The sequence below is a fragment of the Rhinopithecus bieti genome, unplaced genomic scaffold (genome assembly GCF_001698545.2).
Source record: "Rhinopithecus bieti isolate Rb0 unplaced genomic scaffold, ASM169854v2 scaffold_41913, whole genome shotgun sequence".
NCBI classification, from domain to species: Eukaryota; Metazoa; Chordata; class Mammalia; order Primates; family Cercopithecidae; genus Rhinopithecus; species Rhinopithecus bieti.
This window is the reverse complement of record NW_016818964.1, coordinates 2,078,981-2,099,921: the sequence shown is the minus strand read 5'-3', so window position 1 is coordinate 2,099,921 and position 20,941 is coordinate 2,078,981. Positions and strand designations below refer to the sequence as shown.

The window sequence follows — 20,941 nt, the reverse complement described above, 5'->3', positions numbered from 1 at the left end:
ATGGCCTAAATGGGGATATACTGAAATGAATTCCACTGGCCTTATACTTATCTAAAGGGTGAAAGTAAAGGACCCATCTGGAAGGAAGAAACACACTATGGTGTAAGTTTTTCAATGTAACAGAACCATTTCCCATATTCTGCCAGACTGCACTGCCTGGATTAAAAAGTGGTCTCACCTCTACGTGGGCCTCCTACTTGTGTGAGCGGAGGTAATTGTGTTCCATGAGATAGGGTTTAAGCAAAAGATGTCCATGCCTTCAGAAGGACATTATCAGTTAAACATAAAAGGAAGACCAAGATAACGTGACCCAAGAGCCTATGCAGCATTAAAATATTTGCAGAATTACAGATTAATGAAAAGTCAGGGACAGAATGCCCATCAATACTGTGGAAGTGTTCTGTCAGATTCTATGAGTCCAAAAACTGCTACAATGATTATTGTTATTATACAACAAACTCTAGAAGAAAAAATTCCAAAGCCCCAGCAGATGGCCTCTTATCTTAAGCAATATTTAAGATGATGAAATTTCAGGACAACGTGTGAATTTTAACTAGGTATTGGAATGAGTTGCAATGGGATTTGATATGTCTGTGATTTGACTATGCATTTGGCCTGATATACACCTGCATAACATCACATGATATTTAAAGGCAATTCTCATACATTATTGCACGGTCTTCACAACAGACACGGGATGTGGACAAAGGAAGTTATCCTTATCACCATTTTACAGCTAAGGAAACCAAAGTTCCATGAGGTTAGGAGATTTGCCAAGAGTTGAAGGATTATAACTCAGTTCTTCTGGATTTCTATGTCAAACATTTCCCATGACTCAGCAATAAAACTCTCAAAGTATATAGGGAAACCTACCTTATAAAAACAACCATTGGCTAATAAAACAGACTGCATATATTAAAGATTATTTAAATATCATCAATATTTTGCATTTTTACTATTTTTTCTATTAGCGTTTGGAAGGTTGTAGAAACATAACATGCACCCTCTGTAGTAGTAGGAATAGAACAAAAAATGGTAAGTCACACAATTGCCTTTAAGATAATGCCTTCAAGATTTAAATGAACCTTTATTTTCCCTGAAGGTAAGTGACTTTTTGAGAAAATTTAGGGTGGAAAGGGAACTAGATGAGACTGCATAGTCTGGGATACTAGGACACGTTAGAATAATCTTAAACGATTATATCTTAAGCTGATATAATTGTTCAGCTTTATTATCATCTTTACAATAACATAGCCTGCATCAATCAATGTTCACTTGGAATCAGCTCTTTCTCTTCTCTGCCAAAGCATCATCTCTCAAATCTCCATATTTCAATTCAGTCCACAAATCACAGATCCTTTATTGGAAAAAGAGAGGTTTCCATGGTGACATGCAAATGGCCTTCTCAATTCTTAGTAACTCTTTTAATATTTTTTTTATAAACAAAGCATATTGAGCACATTTGGAATAAAGAGAAATATATTTTATTTATGGAAGGAGTTAAAAAGAAAAGCTATGTCAAAGGAAATTTTCATAATAAATAAGTTGATGTTTGCTCTGCAGAACCTTAAAAGGACTCATTCTAAAATAAAAGCCCAGCATTTGGTTTATTGACAAGGATGGTAAGAAGGAAATCTCTGATATACATGCTGGCCTCTTAATCTGAAGAGCTGCAATACCTCATTAGGTCCACTTCAAAGATCAGTACTTCATCTTCTAGGTCCTTAATGATAGAATCATTTTACACCTGAAAAGCAGTTCATGTTTTCCATCTGACATTAGGAACACCACACCAAAGAGATAAAAGCCTTTTTGTCTTAAAGACTTTATCAAGTACTCAGGAAATACACCATCCTTCATCCTAGCACTCAGTCCTGAAATAAAAATATTCTGCAAGAAGTTACATGCTCTTGACTTGTTTTGGTCACAATTTCTAGACACCGAAACAACTACAAAAAATAGAAAAAACATGGATACGACCCACAGACACACATTCTCACATCAGCCCATTTTAACATGATTAATCTGAAACTATATCCTTCTAGCTTTGGAGCTGTGTCTTTGTATACTCACGAAATCACAAGTACAAAGGAAACACCTGAATGGTGTAATCAAATTTGACTGTAAAGGTTGGTACTACAATTTATTTTCAACGACTTAAAGATGACAAATATTGGCCATTATGGAACCACAGGAATGATTATGAGAAAGGAAAGTCAAAGCTAAGAGAGTAAAACCAGAGCAACAAAATAAACACATGAAACAGACCAACAATTGGGTTACAGGACAATATATGCCTCTTACACAAAATCATATTGACATTACTTAAACTCGAATTAGTATGCCAGAAATAATCTTCGAGATTGAACATTTTTTTTCAAACTCCTTCTTTATAGGTGAAAAAAATGGGACCTTGGGGACATGAAGTGACTTGTTTACCCCTTCAAATAAATGTCAAGTTACTCCTCTAATAAACACTAAAATATACACAAATTTTGTAAACTCAACTTACTATTTTATTCTCCTCAATTGCCGAGGTTTGTACATTTATGTAAGTAAGAATTCTAACATGACTACATGATATGCTTTGGGATCCGTGTTTCTAATTAAGTAGAAATTAATAATCAAGTGTAAAGAAATTGCCAGCTATCACAGTATTTGACCAATCTTAAATGTAACTTCAGAGGCCTAATATTTTCAACACCTCTCCCATAATTATTAACTTATTCCTAAGAAGGAGGGATTTAGTGAATTAGATTAATTATTAGAAAGCTACAGCCTCCTCATTAATCCCACCATCGTCTCCCAGCACTTTGGGAGGCTGAGGCTAGAGGATCACTTGAGGCCAGGAACTCAAGATTAGCCTGGGAAACATAGCAAAACCCCATCTCTACAAAAAAATTGTTTTAATTAGCTGGGCATGGTGGTAGAGGCCTTCACACCCTACTTGGGAGCCTAAAGCAAAACGATCGCTTAAGACAAGGAGTTTGAGGCTGCAGTGAGCTATGACTGTGCCACTGCACTCCAACCCAGACAACAGAATAAGACCCTATATCAAAAAAAAAAAAAAAAGAGAGAGAGAGAGAGAGACGGAGCGGAAGGGAGGAAAGGAAGGAGGAAGCCAGGTGCGGTGGCTCACGCCTGTAATCCCAGCACTTTGGGAGGTGGAGGCAGGTGGATTACTTGAGGTCAGGAGTTCGAGACCAGCCTGGCCAACATGGCAAAACCCCGTCTCTACTAAAAATACAAAACTTAGCCGGGCATGGTGGCTTGCATCTGTAGTCCCAGCTATTCGGGAGGCTGAGGCAGAAGAATCACTTGAACTCGGGAGGCAGAGGTTACAGTGAGCCGAAACTGCACCACTGCACTTCTGCAGTGACAGGGTGTTACGCCATCTCAAAAAACTAAAGAAAGAAAGAAGGGATGAAGGGAGGAAGGGAAGAATGGAGGGAGGGAGAAAGGGAGGGAAGGAGGAAGGAAAAGAAGGAAGGAAGGAAGGAAAGAAGGAAGGAAGGAAAGAAGGAAGGAAGGAAGGAAGGAAGGAAGGAAGGAAAGAAGGAAGGAAACAGCCTCATCTGTTATGCTTCAAAAAACCAAAAATTCTTATGCCTAAATTTAACAGTTAACATTATTTATTTTAAAGGTACGACTATGCAATTCTAAGACTATATCAATAAATGAGTACTTGTCAGTAAGGTTACACAGAACAAAAGAAGAAAATGATCAAATATTCTATTACTTGAATGGTATGATCAGTCTGCTAATTTTTTTGAATTGCTATATAATTTAGGCAGAAGTCAAACTCTTTGCTGAAAGACATGAAAAGTACCATTCCATAGCTAACATTAAACTTGATTGTAAAAATAAGCAAATGTAGTTCAAAAGATATATATGGTTACCAATTGTTATTACAGAGCAACAACTTTAATAAGATCATAAGTACATAAAATTAAAATGTGAATAATGATCACGAGGAGTTGAATGTAATCAACGAAAGTATTTTTCTAAAACAAGAGTTGAGACAAGGAGAGAAGCAAGCTGACACTTATTGCATACCAGGCATTGTGGTAGCATTTTACCAATGTTCCAAGTTAACCACCTTAATTATCCCACAACTTCATGAGGCAGCTATTACTATTATTATTATTATTTTATAGGAAAGAAACAGAAAGGTAGGTAATTTGCCTAAGGTCATATACCTAGTAGGTGGAAGAGCTATGATTTGGATCCAGATGTTTGACTCCTAAACCCACAATCTTTTCAGATTTCCCACTGAAAAATAGATAAATCCGTAATCCATTTATTTAAAAAATACTTGAAAATGATTTTGATCATAAAAACCACAAAGCAACACTTTTTAATCTTTGTGCACATGTCTGGAAAGCCTGCAAGATTAAGTCTACAGAAGTGAAACAGGATTCAAATCAGTTTTATGTTTATAATCATACATTACACATGACTTGCAGGCTTCAGCTTTTTTCAGTGTTTTCATAAATTTCGAGTCACTTTATCGTCACGATACCTCTATAAGGGAAAGCTGATGGGTTCGTCATTCTGTAGATGAGGTTTCAACTATGTGAGCTGCCTAGATTAGAGGCAGAGCTGGGACCAGAATTTACACATCCTGACTATCTAATGCTCTTTCTATCAGATACTACTGCCTTCAAAGCCAAAAGATAGGAATTTCTGCATCTGAGACAATACTTTCCCCATCTTTTTTCTAAAGTGGCAAAAGATACTGTAATTTATACAAAGGAAACCTAGACTGCCTTGACATGTTCTTTTTTTCTATTCTATGAGACCAAACTGTCTGAATAAAACAATTCTAAACCCTAACGCCTTTCATTTGTTTGACTTTTACCATAATATCCATGCTAAAGTGACTGAATTTAATTCATAGCTCATGTATATATCAAGTGATTCCATTATAATCTTGAAAACCTAGAGCCTATAACAGCAAAAGCAATTTCCATTCATATCATACATAAAAATAATCTAGTATTAGGTAAGACTGGACTTACATATAGCCATTGGTAGAAAAGATGTGCTAAGATATTCAATGATATCCTTGTGCAGAAATGGAGGAAAGGTAGCTAACGTTGATATCATCGTATAGGGCAAAGTACTCAGAATATCATCATTGAGAAAAGGTAGCAAACATGTAGTTGTATAAAATATCGACTGTCCAAGATCTACAAAACAAAATTGAGTAATCAGTCACTGGATATTTTGCAATTAACAAAATATGCTAACTTTACATTTTAAGCTTTAATGAAGTGGTTTACATAATAAGCAACTAGTGCTCCCTCCCTATTAAGTGTTATGAAACATAATATTTGACAGGGTACTATGTATACAGTAATTGGTCAATAAATGACTGATGAATGAATAAGTTAAGAAATAGAAATATCCATTACATGCATTTTTCCTCCACATTTTCTCAATCTTCAGTAATACTTGGTATTCGTATTACCACATTCTACACAAGATAACTGAGGCACAAGAAGTTAGATGATTTGCCCAATGAGAGTTTTAGAAAATTCAAGGGCAGGATCAGAAATAAAACCGGACTATTTCTGCTCCATCAATCAAACCATCTGGAGTGTCGGGCAATGAAGTAATTTGCAACCTTCAGCAGAGCAACAATTTCAGCAAGCACCAAACAAGGGAAGCCATAAGCTGGTACTACATGACCCTGTGCATTGAGTCATCAATGATCATGGGAGGAAATGCCACCTAATAACAATCTTTCTAACAACATCTTTAAACAGGGATAGTAACAATACCTACCTCACTTCATTAGAAGGATTGTTAGGAGGTTTTAATGGGATAAATGTAAAGTCCTTAGCATAGCACATACTGTATGCTCCACAAATATTAGCTGATATTATTAATATTAAGTTACTATTATTACCTGCACAAGAATAAAAATAAAGGAGATGCAGCAAAACCATAACTATTTAGTTTTAGAATGCATGTAGGCCAAATCCCATTACACTAAATGTGATTTGTATATCTGTATATTTCTGGACTTCCCAAAATATAGGCCATCAGTCCAGGATTGATGATGAAGACTTCGATCACTTTTGTATTCATTAGAACAGAAAAGTACTAGACTCTTCTTTGTTTTGCAGCAGATGTACCTTCTTAGTGTTATTTGGATTCCTAATGTTATTTCTGATTGTCATTAGAATTAATATGCCATCTCAGCAGGCACATCAGGCAGCAACAGAGAGGATGTGGCCACAGTGCACACTAGAGGGCCAGGGTCAGTCAACCTTGAGCTCAAATGAATGAAATGGAAAATCCACAGGTGTTTTACTAAGAATTAACCGAGGCTATGCATACAAGACACCTCAGCTGCTTTTGCTGAGCCATTTAGCCTAATTACAGAACATTAGCACTGAAAGGAGCCCAGCTGGAGTATTTTTCACATAAGGAAACTGAGGTCTGGAGAGAGGTGATTGCTCAGGATCACCTGGGAGCAGCTGAACTGCGACAAAACTGTTGCCTAGTGCTCTTCCTGTACTCCACCTGGACCCAGCAGGAGAACACAGCCTCCGGTCTGAGTGTAGCAGCTCTCAAAATCTGTGCAAAAGAAGCATCCACAAGGATCTTGCTAAAAATTCAGATCCTCAGACCCCACCCCTCAGTGATTCTTAGTGACAAGTACCTGGGTGGGACCAGAATTCCATGTTACAAACCCCCTCGGTGATTCCGATGTTTTTCAGACCATCCTTCAAGAAACAATGCCGTATTGTTTCTCTGAACCATTCATTAGATTGATCTACTGAGTTTTTTCCTACCTTCTAAGCTCTATCATGCAGAACAAGAACACAATAGCTAAATAACAATGTCACAAAGTCACAAAACAGCTGCAGGTATGAGAGCAAAAATACAAATTATCTCCCCTGAAATCGTCACAATTGACACATTAATTGCAATTATACAGATTGCAATTTACCAAATGTAATGTCTTTATCTTAATCAAGGGGCTTTGAAGATAATGGGCAGCTCCCCTAACACAGTGGACCAACCCAGGCCCAGGCAGGTCCCAGGTGAGTTCAGGGCCAGTAGTCACGAAGGAAACTCACTGACAAGCTCATCAGCATAGTAAACTCTGGCAGTCTTATGTTCAGAATCCTCTCATTTAAGCTCGGAGCTGGCAGAGGATCACAGCAGAAGTGGCCAGGCTTAAGATGGCTACAGAATTATACAATAAGCAACTTTACGAAGTTCTATACCTTTTACATTCATCATAACACAGAGTTGTAAATATAAGAAAAAACAAATCCAATAGTTATTATTTCATCATTTTTATCTCAGTAGATTTTTAAACTTTTAAAATTAGGAACACGTTGTACTAAATAAACCATCAAGAATTCTCTTAGGGGAGTTAGCCATAATCAAAAGACAAAATAACCCCACTACCCACTTATTTTCCAAAATTCAAATTTTTCTGTACAGTGAAACCTTGGTTGTCATACTTCCAGGGACCAAATTATCAGAGTTCTGAAGTTAAGACAACTAATGTTTTAAAGTGCGTTATCTGCAGAAATCCCTTTTCTTATTGCATTGCTTTTCATTTGATGCTCCCATTTTTACGGGTTAGGAGAATTTGGTAAGCAAGCAAGATAATGAAACTGCCTAAGGACACAGAGTAGAAAGGGGGAAGAGTGAAGAAAAGAAGCAGGCTCTTAGGCTTCTATTCTAAGCACCATTAATATCATATATCGTACACATACTGCAGATAGCACATAGCACCACTAATACCATATGCTGAATACAGCATACGGCGCCACTATATACTATATCTACATTTTGATACAACATTGTATAATAACTCTTGATTGTTGTTTACATTTGGAAGAGTTCTTAGAGATTACTTCTCATCTAACCTCCTGACTTTATTAAAGAGACAGGAAAAAATGGGTCCTAGAGAATTTGCTCCCTCAAAAATCACAGAATCAGTCAGTGGATTATAGCCTGCTCTTCATGCTCTACTTCTTAATTTTCTGGGCATCAGTTTTAAAATCTTATCTCCCCACTCATAATTTCAACAAGAGTCCCCATGATAACTCATCAGGAAAGAAGAGAAAATTTCTTGTTATATATCTTCCTCCTTTCTCCAGCCCCATTCTCCCCCAATACTCCACTTGGATAACATCCGTCTGGCAATAAAGCAGTGTAAAATGATACTATGGGAAGCACCATAATGAAGTTTCAGTGTAGTGTTTCTAGCCACACAAAGCCCTTTCAGGTGACTGATTACAACAGTGACCATCTCCGAGCCCCTTGCTCGGCATCATATACATTCATAAGTATCCATGTACATTGACAAAGGTTTCAGCTAAGTGCTCACCGTGTTGGCCGTGCTGTAGTAAAGGAACTAGATCCAGGAGAGTCACCAAAGTCACGTAGAGGCCTTGATAGTCCAAAGAAGGGTAGTCTGACAACTGAGCATCACGACTTTGCGGGCCGCGTTCTGAGGGAGCATCTCGCAGGACGCTGTAAAGGAGGGAGCGAGTAACAGTAGGGTTGATGGAACTGACCTGCGGTCTTAGAGATGGGGTGAGTGGGAATGGCACAGGAAAAAGACACATGGTCATGGGCACTGTCAAATTGGAGGCATCTTGGTTTTCCTTCTTCCCTGTGCGGGACAAAATGCTGTTGGGGGGACAAAGAAAAAAAAGAGACAACAAAGACACAAAGAACAGCACATTACATTGAAATGACACTCTAAAACAAATAATAAAACACCAGATACATTCCACATAAGATGCAATTGCCACGCCAGCAGGGTCTACCAATCTAGTACTGGTCACATAGCTTCGTGCTCAGAGGTACCAATAATACAAGGTTTACTTTGTGGAAGTTTCATTGCATCTCATGTGTTATCTGGTTAGTAAGGAGCAAAAATATAAAAATGCATGTTTCAGTGCCAAACCCATGTTTTACAGTTTAGCAGTTTGGTGAAGGAGAGGTTTCCCGGAAGAAAAAACAATAGCTTTGTCTAATGAGTAAGGGCTCTTATTCCTAATCACAAGGAGCTTTCAAAGGAAAAGATGTTTTCAGCAGGACTGTCTTCATCAGGTAAATAGGAACTTGCAAAATATAGGTATGGCACTTGCAGAAACATGTTTCAGCAAAGAATAAACATGTGTGTTTATTAAGAAAGTCTTAAAAATCACATGTTTATTGCATCAAAATAATGTCTATATGTATATTATGATACTGTTTCATGACATTCTGTCAGTATCATTTGAGATAATGAAGTTTAAACAGGCATATGAATTTAGAAATAATACATATTTCTAAAATGTTAGCTAAACTACATTGGAAAAGCTATAAAATAATATATAGTTGATGGTCCATAGCATATGTTTGTGAACTAATGATAATGGTTATTTATGTGTGTTTTTTAAATTTTGCATGTTGGGGAGGAAACATTTTATTTTATGAATACAAACAGTGGTTTATTAAATAATTACCTTCAAAATTCTAACGACTAAGCAAGCAGTATCTGTCATATAGCTGCACATCATACAGTAAGATTTCATATATTACTGCTGCTACTTACGTTATTATTCAACAAAACTCACTAAAGACTAAAGGAAAGATAATTTAGAAAGTTAAAAAAATTAATGGGAATAAAATAAATTCTAAAATAAATTGGTTTTCTTTTAGCCTTAATTTTAAAATAAAACCTTTTGGTAAAAGCAATAAAGCAGAAAAGTTGTGAATTTAAAATAGAAGAAGTTACTGCTTAGCAAAATGTTTAGGTTTTGTAAAATTAGGTTATACTATTTAGCATTAAAGACAATAGCTATACATTAGAATGATAATATCTGTGCACTTGCGAAGTGCTTTTATATAGTACACTTATGTTAGTCCAAGCAGATAACAGTTTATGAGTGGTTTATTACATAAAAATAACCTTGTTTTACAGTTGCTGTATGTGCATCAAACATTGCTAAGTTCTTAGTTAATGATACTACATTTACAATTTTACAGTGATGTGAAGAATTGGTTAGTGTCAAGCATGCTTGCTATATCAAGTTTGCATTTATTTTTATTTACTCTCAGTGCAAAATACGTTACAAAGTAAGAAAAATGACTACATGCTTTGTATTTTCCATGTGCCTAATTTACCTCGATTTCCTTTGTCTTCTGTTACCCAATGTCCAGGGGGAAACAATTGATAATAATAAAAATAATTTCAGAATACTTATGTAATACTTCTTATCAATAAATAACTTAAGATTTGGTGGTTTTTTGTAATTTAAAGGGATTTAATTTACCTTTTTGTGTGTGATGTATTTGACTTTGTGAGCTTATACTTTACAACGGGATAATATCAACATTCCAGTTACCACCTGACTGTATCTATTAAAAATGCCATCAGATTTTTCATCAGACTTTACACTTTTCTCACATGACTCAATTATTCCTAAGAATACCACCTTTACTAATGTTATATTCTTGATAAACCCAGTCACCAAAAATCTGTTTTAATCCTGTAGGATTCTAATCCCACTGAAAATTCCTCCAGAATCACAATGGCTATAAGTCAGATATATTATTTCCCAAACTTCAGCCCTAAATTAACCTACTATTGGCATCTTTTCAAAATTACAAAATGTGGATCTTATAGAAGTGGTATAAGGAGAACAACATTTTGCCTTAGAAAATAAAAATAGCTGAATACCATAAATTAATGCTATCCTTTAAATTAAGTGCAATGCTCTGATCAAACTTCTTGGTGGGGGAAATAAACACATAATTTTTTCAAATACACCTTAGTGTTTTTCCAAAGTATGATGTAAGTTAACAAATACTTTGGAGGCTCTACTTTGATATTTTTCCCTTCCTGTATATGTGGGGTTCCCAAATGATAGCAACAACAGCTTCATACATGCAGGGAGGGAAGAATGTCAGCATGAAAACAGTAAAACTTCTCTCTCACTGCCTTTAGATTTGAGAATTCGGTGAGGTTGAGAAAAAAAATGGCTGAAAAATGAGTCATCAATGAAACCAGTTTTAAATTACCATTCATGTCTCAATGTAAGGAAATGTTTTCATTTGTGGAAAAACTCAAGAAGGGCTCATGAATAAATGTACAATGCATTGTGATTTTATGATGTTTTGTGAAGTTTATTCAGAAAAAACAAAAAAAAGTATTTCCCCAACCAAACTGCCTAACTTGGGAGTTGATAAAACCATTTTCCCCACCTGAAATTATTTCCCAGAATTCTGCAAACCCAACCAAAATGAATATTAAGAATGCCCTGCTCAGAAGAGTTTGACCCAGCAGCCAGCTTTTCACCTTTCCCTTTTCCTCCTGAGATTCTCTTTATCAACCATTGACTTTCAGCATCAAGAGAGGAAGACCTCTGTTGGTGTGAGGAAAGATGAGAAGTTGCCCTGAGGTATGTGTAGCACAGAAAATTAATATGTCAAACAAACTTCCTTTAAGATTAGGAATGTTGACATTTGAGTTGAATCTACCTACTAAACAAAATTTACTTCATTATGCTAGGCTCTAAAGTTACTCCATGACTTAACCAATAAAATGGTGGATATATCTATATATACATATATTCTTCCTAAGCAATTGGAAATTACGGTTCAATTAAGATTATTATGCTGAGTCTACAATCCATTTTTAAAACATATTAGGCATTTTCTGAATAGTTAGCAGCAAGCAGATTTCCCCAAATGTAATGATTTTGTTAAAAGATTTTATGTGCTAGCAGCCTAAACAGCACCAGAAGAGAGATCTGGGGGTAGAAATTCCAAAAGAATGTTTGACATAGGAAGAAGACTAGGATCCTTTAAGTGTCCTGCCAGGTAAAAGGCAAGATTCTTAAAGACCTTCGCTGTTGACAATATGGCCACAGGATGCTTCCACTATAAAAACAGCAGACTCCCTCCCATGTAGCAGTGAGGGGAGGTTAAACTAGATGGTCTTTGTAGTTGCTTCTAATGCTAAAAGCAAATAAAAAACTAAACTCTGAAGTTGTGTTTTGCCCACTGCCGAACTCAGGTATCTGCTAAATTAAAATGAGTACAACTCGGCACTCAGATATAACTTTACCAGACCCCAGGTCACTACTAGATTAAGTAAATGGTCTAGAAGGATTCCAGCGCTGGATGAGATTTGGACTAAAGTCAACTCAATTCAATGAACATTTACTCATCCCCTTCTCTGGGTCAAACACCGCTCCAGACACACGGGCTAGCAAGCTGAATAACACACAGGACTCACCTTCCACTACTAGAGTTTAAGAAACGCCCAGGAACACAAATTTGAGTCTAACTATAAGCTAAGTGGACATATGTGGACTCTTCAACTGATTTTGCAGTCAACTATGGTAACATGCAATTTCTTCCCTCCTACGAATTAAATAAATTGAAGTTAAATGTCTAAGCTAATTTCTGCCTTTCGAAATAGGTACAAAACTCTACTGAGAACAGTGAGAGTTGCATGCATGCACAAATACCAGCGAACTATTGCTCCAAAAATGCAACCCTGACTCAGGTGAAGCTGCTGAAATTTAAAGTTGCATATTTTAACCAAAAAAAAATCATTTTAACTTCATTGAGAATATCCAAATAGAAAGACAAACAGTTATTTTGTGAGAATCATCTCTAATTCTTTCTTCTTGTTATTTTTCCCCAAGAACCTGAGTTCTGAAAGCAAGAAGTGCTTCTGAACATAAAGATCATATTAAATGATTTAGTAATATTAAATGCTCTAATAGTATTAAACAATATATAATAATTTTGCAGTAGAAAATCTTGTTTGTCATAGAAAATCTTACCGTCGATAATCTTGGACACCAAATACTTAGACAATCTTATTTGTCTTGGAATTTATTTATTTATTTATTTATCTTAGAGATAGGGTCTAACTCTGTCACCCAGGCCGGAGTCCAGTGGTGCAATCAAGGCTCACTGCAGCTTCAAATGCCTAGGCTCAAGCAGTTCTCCTGCCTCAGCCTCCAAGGAGCTTGGACTAAAGGTGCATGCCACCACACCTGGCTAATTGCTAAAATAAATTTTTTAGAGATGGGGTCTTACTATGTTGTCCAGGCTGATCTCAAACTTGTGACTGGTCTCAAACTTCAAATTTGAGACTTTTGGTCTCTAACATTATCTCAGGACAGCTCCATTTAAATTCTGAAAAGATGACAAATCTTGGTGCCAAGCACTTCCTTTAAATCTGCCACCTCGGCCTCGCAAGTACCTGGGATTATAGATGCCAGCCACCATGCCCGGCTGTCTTGAACTTTCTAATAGCATAAATAAAATGAAGAAGTACAAACACAATTGTTATGGATGTATGTATCAACAGTTCTGTACTTCTAGAAAAAAAAAAAAAAGCTGGGGTAGGCAAAAGAAAATGAATTGGGTTCAGGCCAGCAGTTGAACCTGGACCAACCCATGACATGTAACCTTCCCAGTGTTTGCTTTCTTAGTCCCACTCCGTGTGTGCGTGTCCTGTTCACTACAGCCTGTCAGCTCTGCTCTGACCTGCTAGCCTCAGCTAATAGCTGAGTGGAAGACAGAACTGAAACATTGGGGAATTGAAATGCTGTCCACATTATCTCAGTACAGCTTCATTTAACTTCTGAAAAGATGACAAATCTTTGTGCTAAGCACTTCCTTTAATCTCAAAGAGACCCAAAATTAGTCTGTGGACTCATAATGAATGTTGGCATTCCCAAAGGCCAAGCCAGGTTTTTACTAAAAGCAGTGTCCCTATAATATGATAAATACTCGTCCTAAGAAGAAGCAGTATAGCATAATTGTTGAGAGCATATGATGTGAATTAGGGTCAAATCCTGAACACTTATTAGATAAGTAACTTTGAGCAACTTATTTAACCCCTCTGCCTTAGTTTTATTATCTGTAAAATGCATAAAACAGTACACTTATCTCATAGAATTATAGTGAGAGATTAAATGAGATGGCACATTTAACTTCTTAGGACAGTGTTTGACACATAGGATTACTAATATTATAAGACAGTATTGCTATAATAATGGTTGCAATTGTTAGTATTACCATTAGCAGCTGTTGATGTTGCCTCCCTTTGAAAATCAACTCAGCTCAGTTGCATAGAATCTTCTCCAACAAGCCACTTGAACAAACTCCCAGTTTTACCACTAAAGTGCTACTACCTATGATCATATTCTAATGGTCCACTGCTCAAGAAAATGGAATCCTTATGTCTTGCAAACATGACTTTTCAATATTTTAAATTCCTTAACTCTTGGGCACAATTACTAAGACCTAAGCCGCAAGCTCTGAGATGCCAACTAGGATGTTACAGTTTCCTGGCAAATGGAATTCAACATGCTTCCTACTGAAAAGTGTCTCTCACTTTGAGAACTTTCAGAATTTGTCATAAAGGAAACTGTTTCCCATTGAGAACTTGGACCTCAAAGACAAAAGGAGAATTCAAGAGAATAGAATTGGATGCCTTGATTCATAAATTTATCTGATGATCACTATGAAAATTGGGCTAATTATTCCACTACAATTTGAGAAGGAAAATATCCTGTAAGAGGCCCTAACCTTACCATGCAAGTATGAAATGTATGAATCTGATAAGCAGAAGCCCTTCAATACAGAACAGGATCACTAACGACTCTAAAGAAGGAAAGATATTTCAAAAAATAAGAACAGAGAGATAGCAGGACTGCAAAAGATTCATAGCTGACTTAATCACATGAAGCTTCTATCCGCAAAGCATTCAGAATGCCTCTGGCAAAGCCTTCAACTGCTAGAAACTCCAGTGCCACTAGTCTTTGCAAATTTGTGTTCTCCTAATATCTGTCTTACAAATTTTTGCTGCTATACAGGTAAAAGAAACAGTACCAAGCCAATTTATGTGTTGCCAAAATCAGATTTGAAGTGAGAAGACTGTGGTAATGGAGAAACCACATCTTGGAATTTAATGGAACATGAGGTGTTCTTCTGAATTCTTCAATGTTATTTTCCAAAACAATTGAGCTTTTACTTGAACAGTTCATCTTTGTTTTCTCTGTTTTCTTAATCAAGATATGTGGAGTAAATAGGGCCCTCCTATCTCTACCTTATGGTAAAAGTAAACAAAAGAAAAAAAGTCCTATTTTTTGTCCTTGTCCTTCATGGAATTTCATTATCAAGGCAAAGCATGTTGAACACGTGAAGTGTTACCCAGACTAAAAATAACTATTATCACTGTATATTACACTTAGGGAAATAGAAAATGCTAATGATGAACCTAAAATGCCACATAATTCTGATTTGCTTTTAGACCAAAAGTGTTTCCAATTCTTAATTTTAAGCAATTGTAGGCTCTCCTTTTAATCCCACTCTATATTAGTGCCAAATATAGAACTGTATCATTTTAAAGATCCCCTGAAAAGATGTTCAATGCGGGAAAGCAGGCAGTAGCCAGGCAACCAATCTTTTCATCTGGGCCTGGGATCCAATTTGCTACATACACCCAGAGAACTTGAGTGCAGACTCTTCTGGCAGAGCACGAGAAAACATAGGCCCTTTAAAACTTGCAATTCAATAAAAATTTAGATCCCAATAAATTCAGCAGTACTACCTAATAATTCTCTCAAAGTAGAGGATATTGTAAAGCTTACCTTAACAAGGTCTGAGAAAAGTATTTCAAGGTGTTTGCAATATCTGTTCCTGATGGTACAGGATAAATGTTGTGGAGAACCCGGTTGTGATATTCCTGCAAGTACCGGATCTTGGAAGCAACTAGATAAAAGCAAAAAAAAAAAAAAAAAAAAAAAAAAAAAAAAAAAAAAAAAAAAAAGAAGAAGAAGAAGAAGAAAAAGAAAGAGAAGAATCATCTTGTAATATGTATTAGGCATACAGTCATTTTTTAAAATGATTACATACAAGGATTTAATCAGTATTTTAAGGAACATAAGTAAATTTTTAATAGAATTCCATCATAGAAACAATTACAAAAAATCTTTTAATTTCTTTTAATTGTATTCGGTACACAAAATTATTCTTAGTTTTCTGGTTTAATAGCCTATTCACAAATTATCTATTGCTTGTTTTTATCACTAAGAAAAGCAGTACTCCAAATTGTTTTCTAATCACCCCCAAGATGGCTTATTATTAGCAAAATAATAATAGATACAAATCTCTGCTGAGGAATTATATTTAATATTGCTTAACTAAAACTGAAAGAGAAAACTGAAAAGTCTTTCTACAACACTCAAAAAATCCTAAAATATAGGGAGTCCATTGCACGATGGCATCAATTGAAGTCAGATTATTAACTCAACATGTGATCATGAAAGTGTGTTTAGTAAATGCTTTAACTGTGAGACTATGTTAAGAGTAGGTTAACATGATGAGTGTTAAGGAAGAATACAATGATTGTGCACTAATAAAAATGTAAAAAATAAATGTCACATTTTTTTCTTCCAAAGAATTTCATAAATTAGGAGACTTCCTAATAGCTTTCTGAGCTTGGCTGCCCAGATCTTCTCAAGATTCAGGAGGGACTCAATAGATTTATTTACCCTCCTAGACCTACCTGGAGTCACCAGCATTGTCCACATTCCTGACCTGACCTTTGACCTGGCTGTAGTGAAGGACCCCGTTCTAGTCATTCCTCTTTGCAAATCCCAAGGAGCCATGATGATCAACGTCTTTCTGGTCTCCTCTTCCACAGGGTTCTCAACACTGTCCATTTGTCCTTTAAATCTTTAAGGCTACCAAGGGAGCCTTTTAGGTGGTATGGCTCACTGTCAGCAGTTAGCAGAAGACATATCAAGTCCTGGAGAAGCAAGGCCTGCTGTTCCCAATAGCCCACGGAAATAAGCTCCTGGATGCATTCTAACTCAGAATCCTTTTGATAAGTGTGGGATGTAGAAGCACAGAACGATAAAATATCAGAACTGGAAGGACCTTAGAGACCTCTTCCCATAACCACTTCCTTTTAAAGATGGGGAAAATGAGACACAGAGGTGGTAAATGGCAGAGCCAGACTAGTGCTTAGATTTCCTGATCCCAATCCAGTGATCTTTCCACTATGACATACTCTAGAATATGATTCTGAAAAGATATCCACGTGAACGTGACGTTCACATGAATGTGAACGTCCATTGCTTGACATCAATGCAATTTCCAGCAGTTACCAGGTTAATCACTGATTCTAAATCCTACATACTATTTGCCTTTTATCTGATAAATATGACCATTTATCAGATTTGCCTTTTCCCTCGTCCACTACCTGAACTATTTCCATAATATGGTTAGCATTTTCCCAAAGAAATAAGTCTAGATTACAGATAATAATACCTTGAGTCTGTGTGACACATCAGCTCCAAAGAAAGCAACAAGTTTATAAACATCATCTCAATTAACTCCATAAGTATTTGGTTGTAAATAACTTTTTTTCCTAAGATAAAGTATAAATAGGTGATACTTGAAAACGGTTCAACTGCATAATCTACAAAAGTCCATTTCCTGCTCAGTGTTTTTGATCTGCTATTCATTATATTTTAAAAATCATATTACAAGAAAATCCCCATATTAATGCATAGTTCCAAGTTCCAAATATCCGAGATATATGCTAGGCCAGCACATGCTGTCTGCTCACCCACTGTCACAGTAATGAAGCATTACTGTGACTTTTCTCAAGTTTTAATATTCAGCAGGTTTCTGTAGAGTATTTCAGGAATACCATCAATCATTCCACCACCTAAGAAAAGGAGTTGATAATAGCACAGGGTATGGACAGTAAGTTCAAACGAGGAAAAAACTCACAGATCCCCCAACTCAGTGGCTTGCTCATAATTCAAGAGCTTATAAAACCATCACTACACAACGATTACAAGCATTCAAAAATGTTTGTTAAATGAAAGGATGTTCTTTTTATAGCTGTTTTCATTAAAATGCAATAATAGCTCCTTTCCACAGGTACCCAAATATGCACAGCAAAGCAGAGGTGAGAGTCTCTTTTTTTCTTTGAGATCTTTTAATATTTTACAAAAGTCATATTGCATTGTCTCTGTGTACTTACCTGTTCATTTTTCTATACCAGCTTGTAAATGTCCTAAGGGCAGAAACTATACCTTACTCATGGCTCTATCCCAAGCCTAACACACCGGTACTTAGTAGGAACTCAGTATGTTCATAGGATTAAACGAATAAATGAATTAATACTTTAGTAACAGCACTTATCACTCAGGTCTTTCGGGTATATAGAGAGTATACATATCTACACATATATGTACACTATACACATATATACCTGCATATAGACATATGACAGATTGTGGACTCTTCATCCTTAGTGCCAGACACCTAGTAGGTACTCAATAAATCATTGATAAGTGAAGATGAAAAAAAAAGGAAGAAAGAAAGTGGGATAGAGAAAGAGGAAGAGAGTGGTGAGTAATCATGAAAGACCATTTATAGAACAGATTGAAAAAACTGTTCAAGCCAATTTGTGCATTGGTGAATGCAACACAATCTTAGCAGCCATAGATTTAACTTCCACGTTTTCAACAATTCGAGAGCAGCCAAAAAGGTCCATGACAAATAGTAATTTGTAATTGTGCCAAGGATGTGAATAAAACTCATTTACAGTTCAATTTTGTGCACTAGAGGTGGTCAGTTGGCTGGTTAATAAGCCAATGTGAGCATCCAGGAGCCTCATCAAAGCAGAGTTCCTCTTTACTCCACACACATACCTGACTGCTGCTGCGGAGACTCCAATAACTGGGCCCGATAGATATAAATGAATGATCTTCAACCTCAACTGACCCTAAGGCTACATTTCGCTAGTAAGCTCCTTCTTCTACACTCTTCAATGATAGTTACACTGTCTTCAAAACTCCCCCCGGCGCCACCCCTTTCCCTATACTTTAAAAAGCCATCTGTTATTGACTGAATTTTGTGGCGCTTAGAATTCATATGTTGAAACCTTAACCTCAAAATGTGCCTGTACCCAGAGATAAGGCCTTTAAAAGGGTGATTAAGTTAAAATGAGGCCGTTTCGGTGGTGAACCCTAATCCAATCTGGCTGGTGTCCTTGTAAGAGGAGATTAGGACACATAACAGATAACAGAAATGCGGGAACACAGAGGAAAGGCCGAATGAGGACAAAGAGAGAAGGTGGACATCTGCAAGTGAAGGAGAGAGGCCTCAGGAGACACCAAACCTGCCAACACCTCGATCTCAGACTTCAAGCCTCCAGAACTGCGAGAAAACATACTTCTGTTGTTTTACCCACCCCGTCTGTGGTACTTTTATGGCAGCTGGAGCAAACTAACACACCATCATAGAAGAAATATTTTTTTTTTTTTTTTTTTTTTAGACAGAGTCTCGCTCTGTCACCCAGGCTGGAGTACAGTGGCGTCCCGGCTCACTGCAGTGAGTGACCTCCGTCTCCCGGGTTCACGCCATTCTCCTGCCTCAGCCTCCCGAGTAGCTGGAACTACAGGCACCCGACACCACGCCCGGCTAATTTTTTGTATTTTTAGTAGAGATGGGGTTTTACCATGTTAGCCAGGATGGTCTCGATCTCCTGACCTCATGATCCACCTGCTCTGCCTCCCAAAGTGTTGGGATTACAAGCATGAGCCACCATGCCCAGCCCTGAGGAAATCTTATTAGTAAGGGTTAAGAGTATGAACTCTGAAATCAAACAGTTCTGACTTAAGACCTTGGATCTATCTCCACTTAAGCCCAATTTCCTCATCTGTAAAATGGGGATAATTATATCGACTTCATAGGTCTACTGTGATTATTGTGCTATTGTGATTACTGTGCGAGTGGATACTTTGCACAGTGCCTGCTATACACTCCACATATATTAAATAGTAGATATCAAAAACCTACTAGCATCTCCTTTCCTTGTCCTGCCAAACACCAATCCCACCACTCACTGGGGCTCTCCATCCATCACTGTGTCTCCTATGGACTTAATCTCTTCCCCTTTGCTAAATCATTTCTACCAGGATTCAAACAAATTGTAGAATCTCCCTTGTCGACGGGAAAGAAAAAAACCTCTCTCCTGCCTTTCCATTCCCCCTCCAGCGACGGGTCTCTGCCTTCAGAGCCAAGATGAGGAAGAGTTGTGCACACATTCCCCTCTCTCTGTCACTTCCTGTTCCTCCTTCCACTCACTCCAGTTTGGCTCCCACATCCACCACTGTACTGAGTCCTTTTCCCACAATCATCTGGAGCCTCCAGATTGCCAATCCATTGGGTACTTTCTGATCACCATTTTCCTAGGCTTTTCAGAGCATTCTGTACAGTTGATCCCTCCCTCCTTCCTTCTTGAAACTCTCTCCCCTTGGCGTTCCAGATCCCACATTCCGCTGGTCTGCCTCCCGTGGAATGTATCCTTCTTCAAGTGCTTTGCCACTTCCCCCTATTGCTTGATGTCTAAGTGTTGGAATTCATCAGGGCTCAGTCCTAAACTCTCTGTTCCTCTCTCTCGATATTCTCCCCATAGGCAATCCCAACCATCCACAGGGCTGTCAGGACCGTCCAGGGGCCAACTACTCTGAAAAGTGTGTCTCCATCCCAGGAGGGTAGCTCTTGTGAATAACAGGCCTCATCGATTCAATTTCTCCACTTGGGAATCTTATAAATATCTCAAAGAAAACATGTCCGACATTGACTCTTAGGTCTCCCTTGCCCCAAGAAAGAAGCCTACTCCACCATCTGTGTAATCCACCTAGTCACTCAAGCAAAGCATTCTAAAGTTCATCCTTGACAGCCCCTATTCCCTGCCGTACCTCACTCCTCTAATCCAATCCATTGCTAAGTCCTATTAACCACTAAGTCTTATCACTAAATCCTATCAAATACATCTCCCAACTGTCTTCTGTTCTTTATCGTCACTGTCGTCACTCAGCAGCAGCATCTCCTGATCAAGTCTAACAGCCTCCTAACT

The 20,941-nt window shown here is 37.3% G+C and overlaps 1 protein-coding gene across 1 annotated transcript in view; it reads right to left on the bottom strand.

Annotated features, from left to right (window-relative positions):
- UNC79 (unc-79 subunit of NALCN channel complex) overlaps positions 1–15,794 on the bottom strand; it is a 251,871-nt gene extending 236,077 nt beyond the window's left edge. Inside the window, exons 1-3 of the mRNA XM_017857864.1 lie at positions 15,648–15,794; positions 8,363–8,667; positions 5,022–5,192 (exon numbers count right to left, since the gene is read on the bottom strand). Of these exons, the coding sequence (XP_017713353.1) occupies positions 5,022–5,192; positions 8,363–8,609 (418 nt within the window). The 5' untranslated portion in view covers positions 8,610–8,667; positions 15,648–15,794. The remainder of the gene's footprint in view (positions 1–5,021; positions 5,193–8,362; positions 8,668–15,647) is intronic.
- Between the last annotated feature and the right edge of the window lie 5,147 nt (positions 15,795–20,941).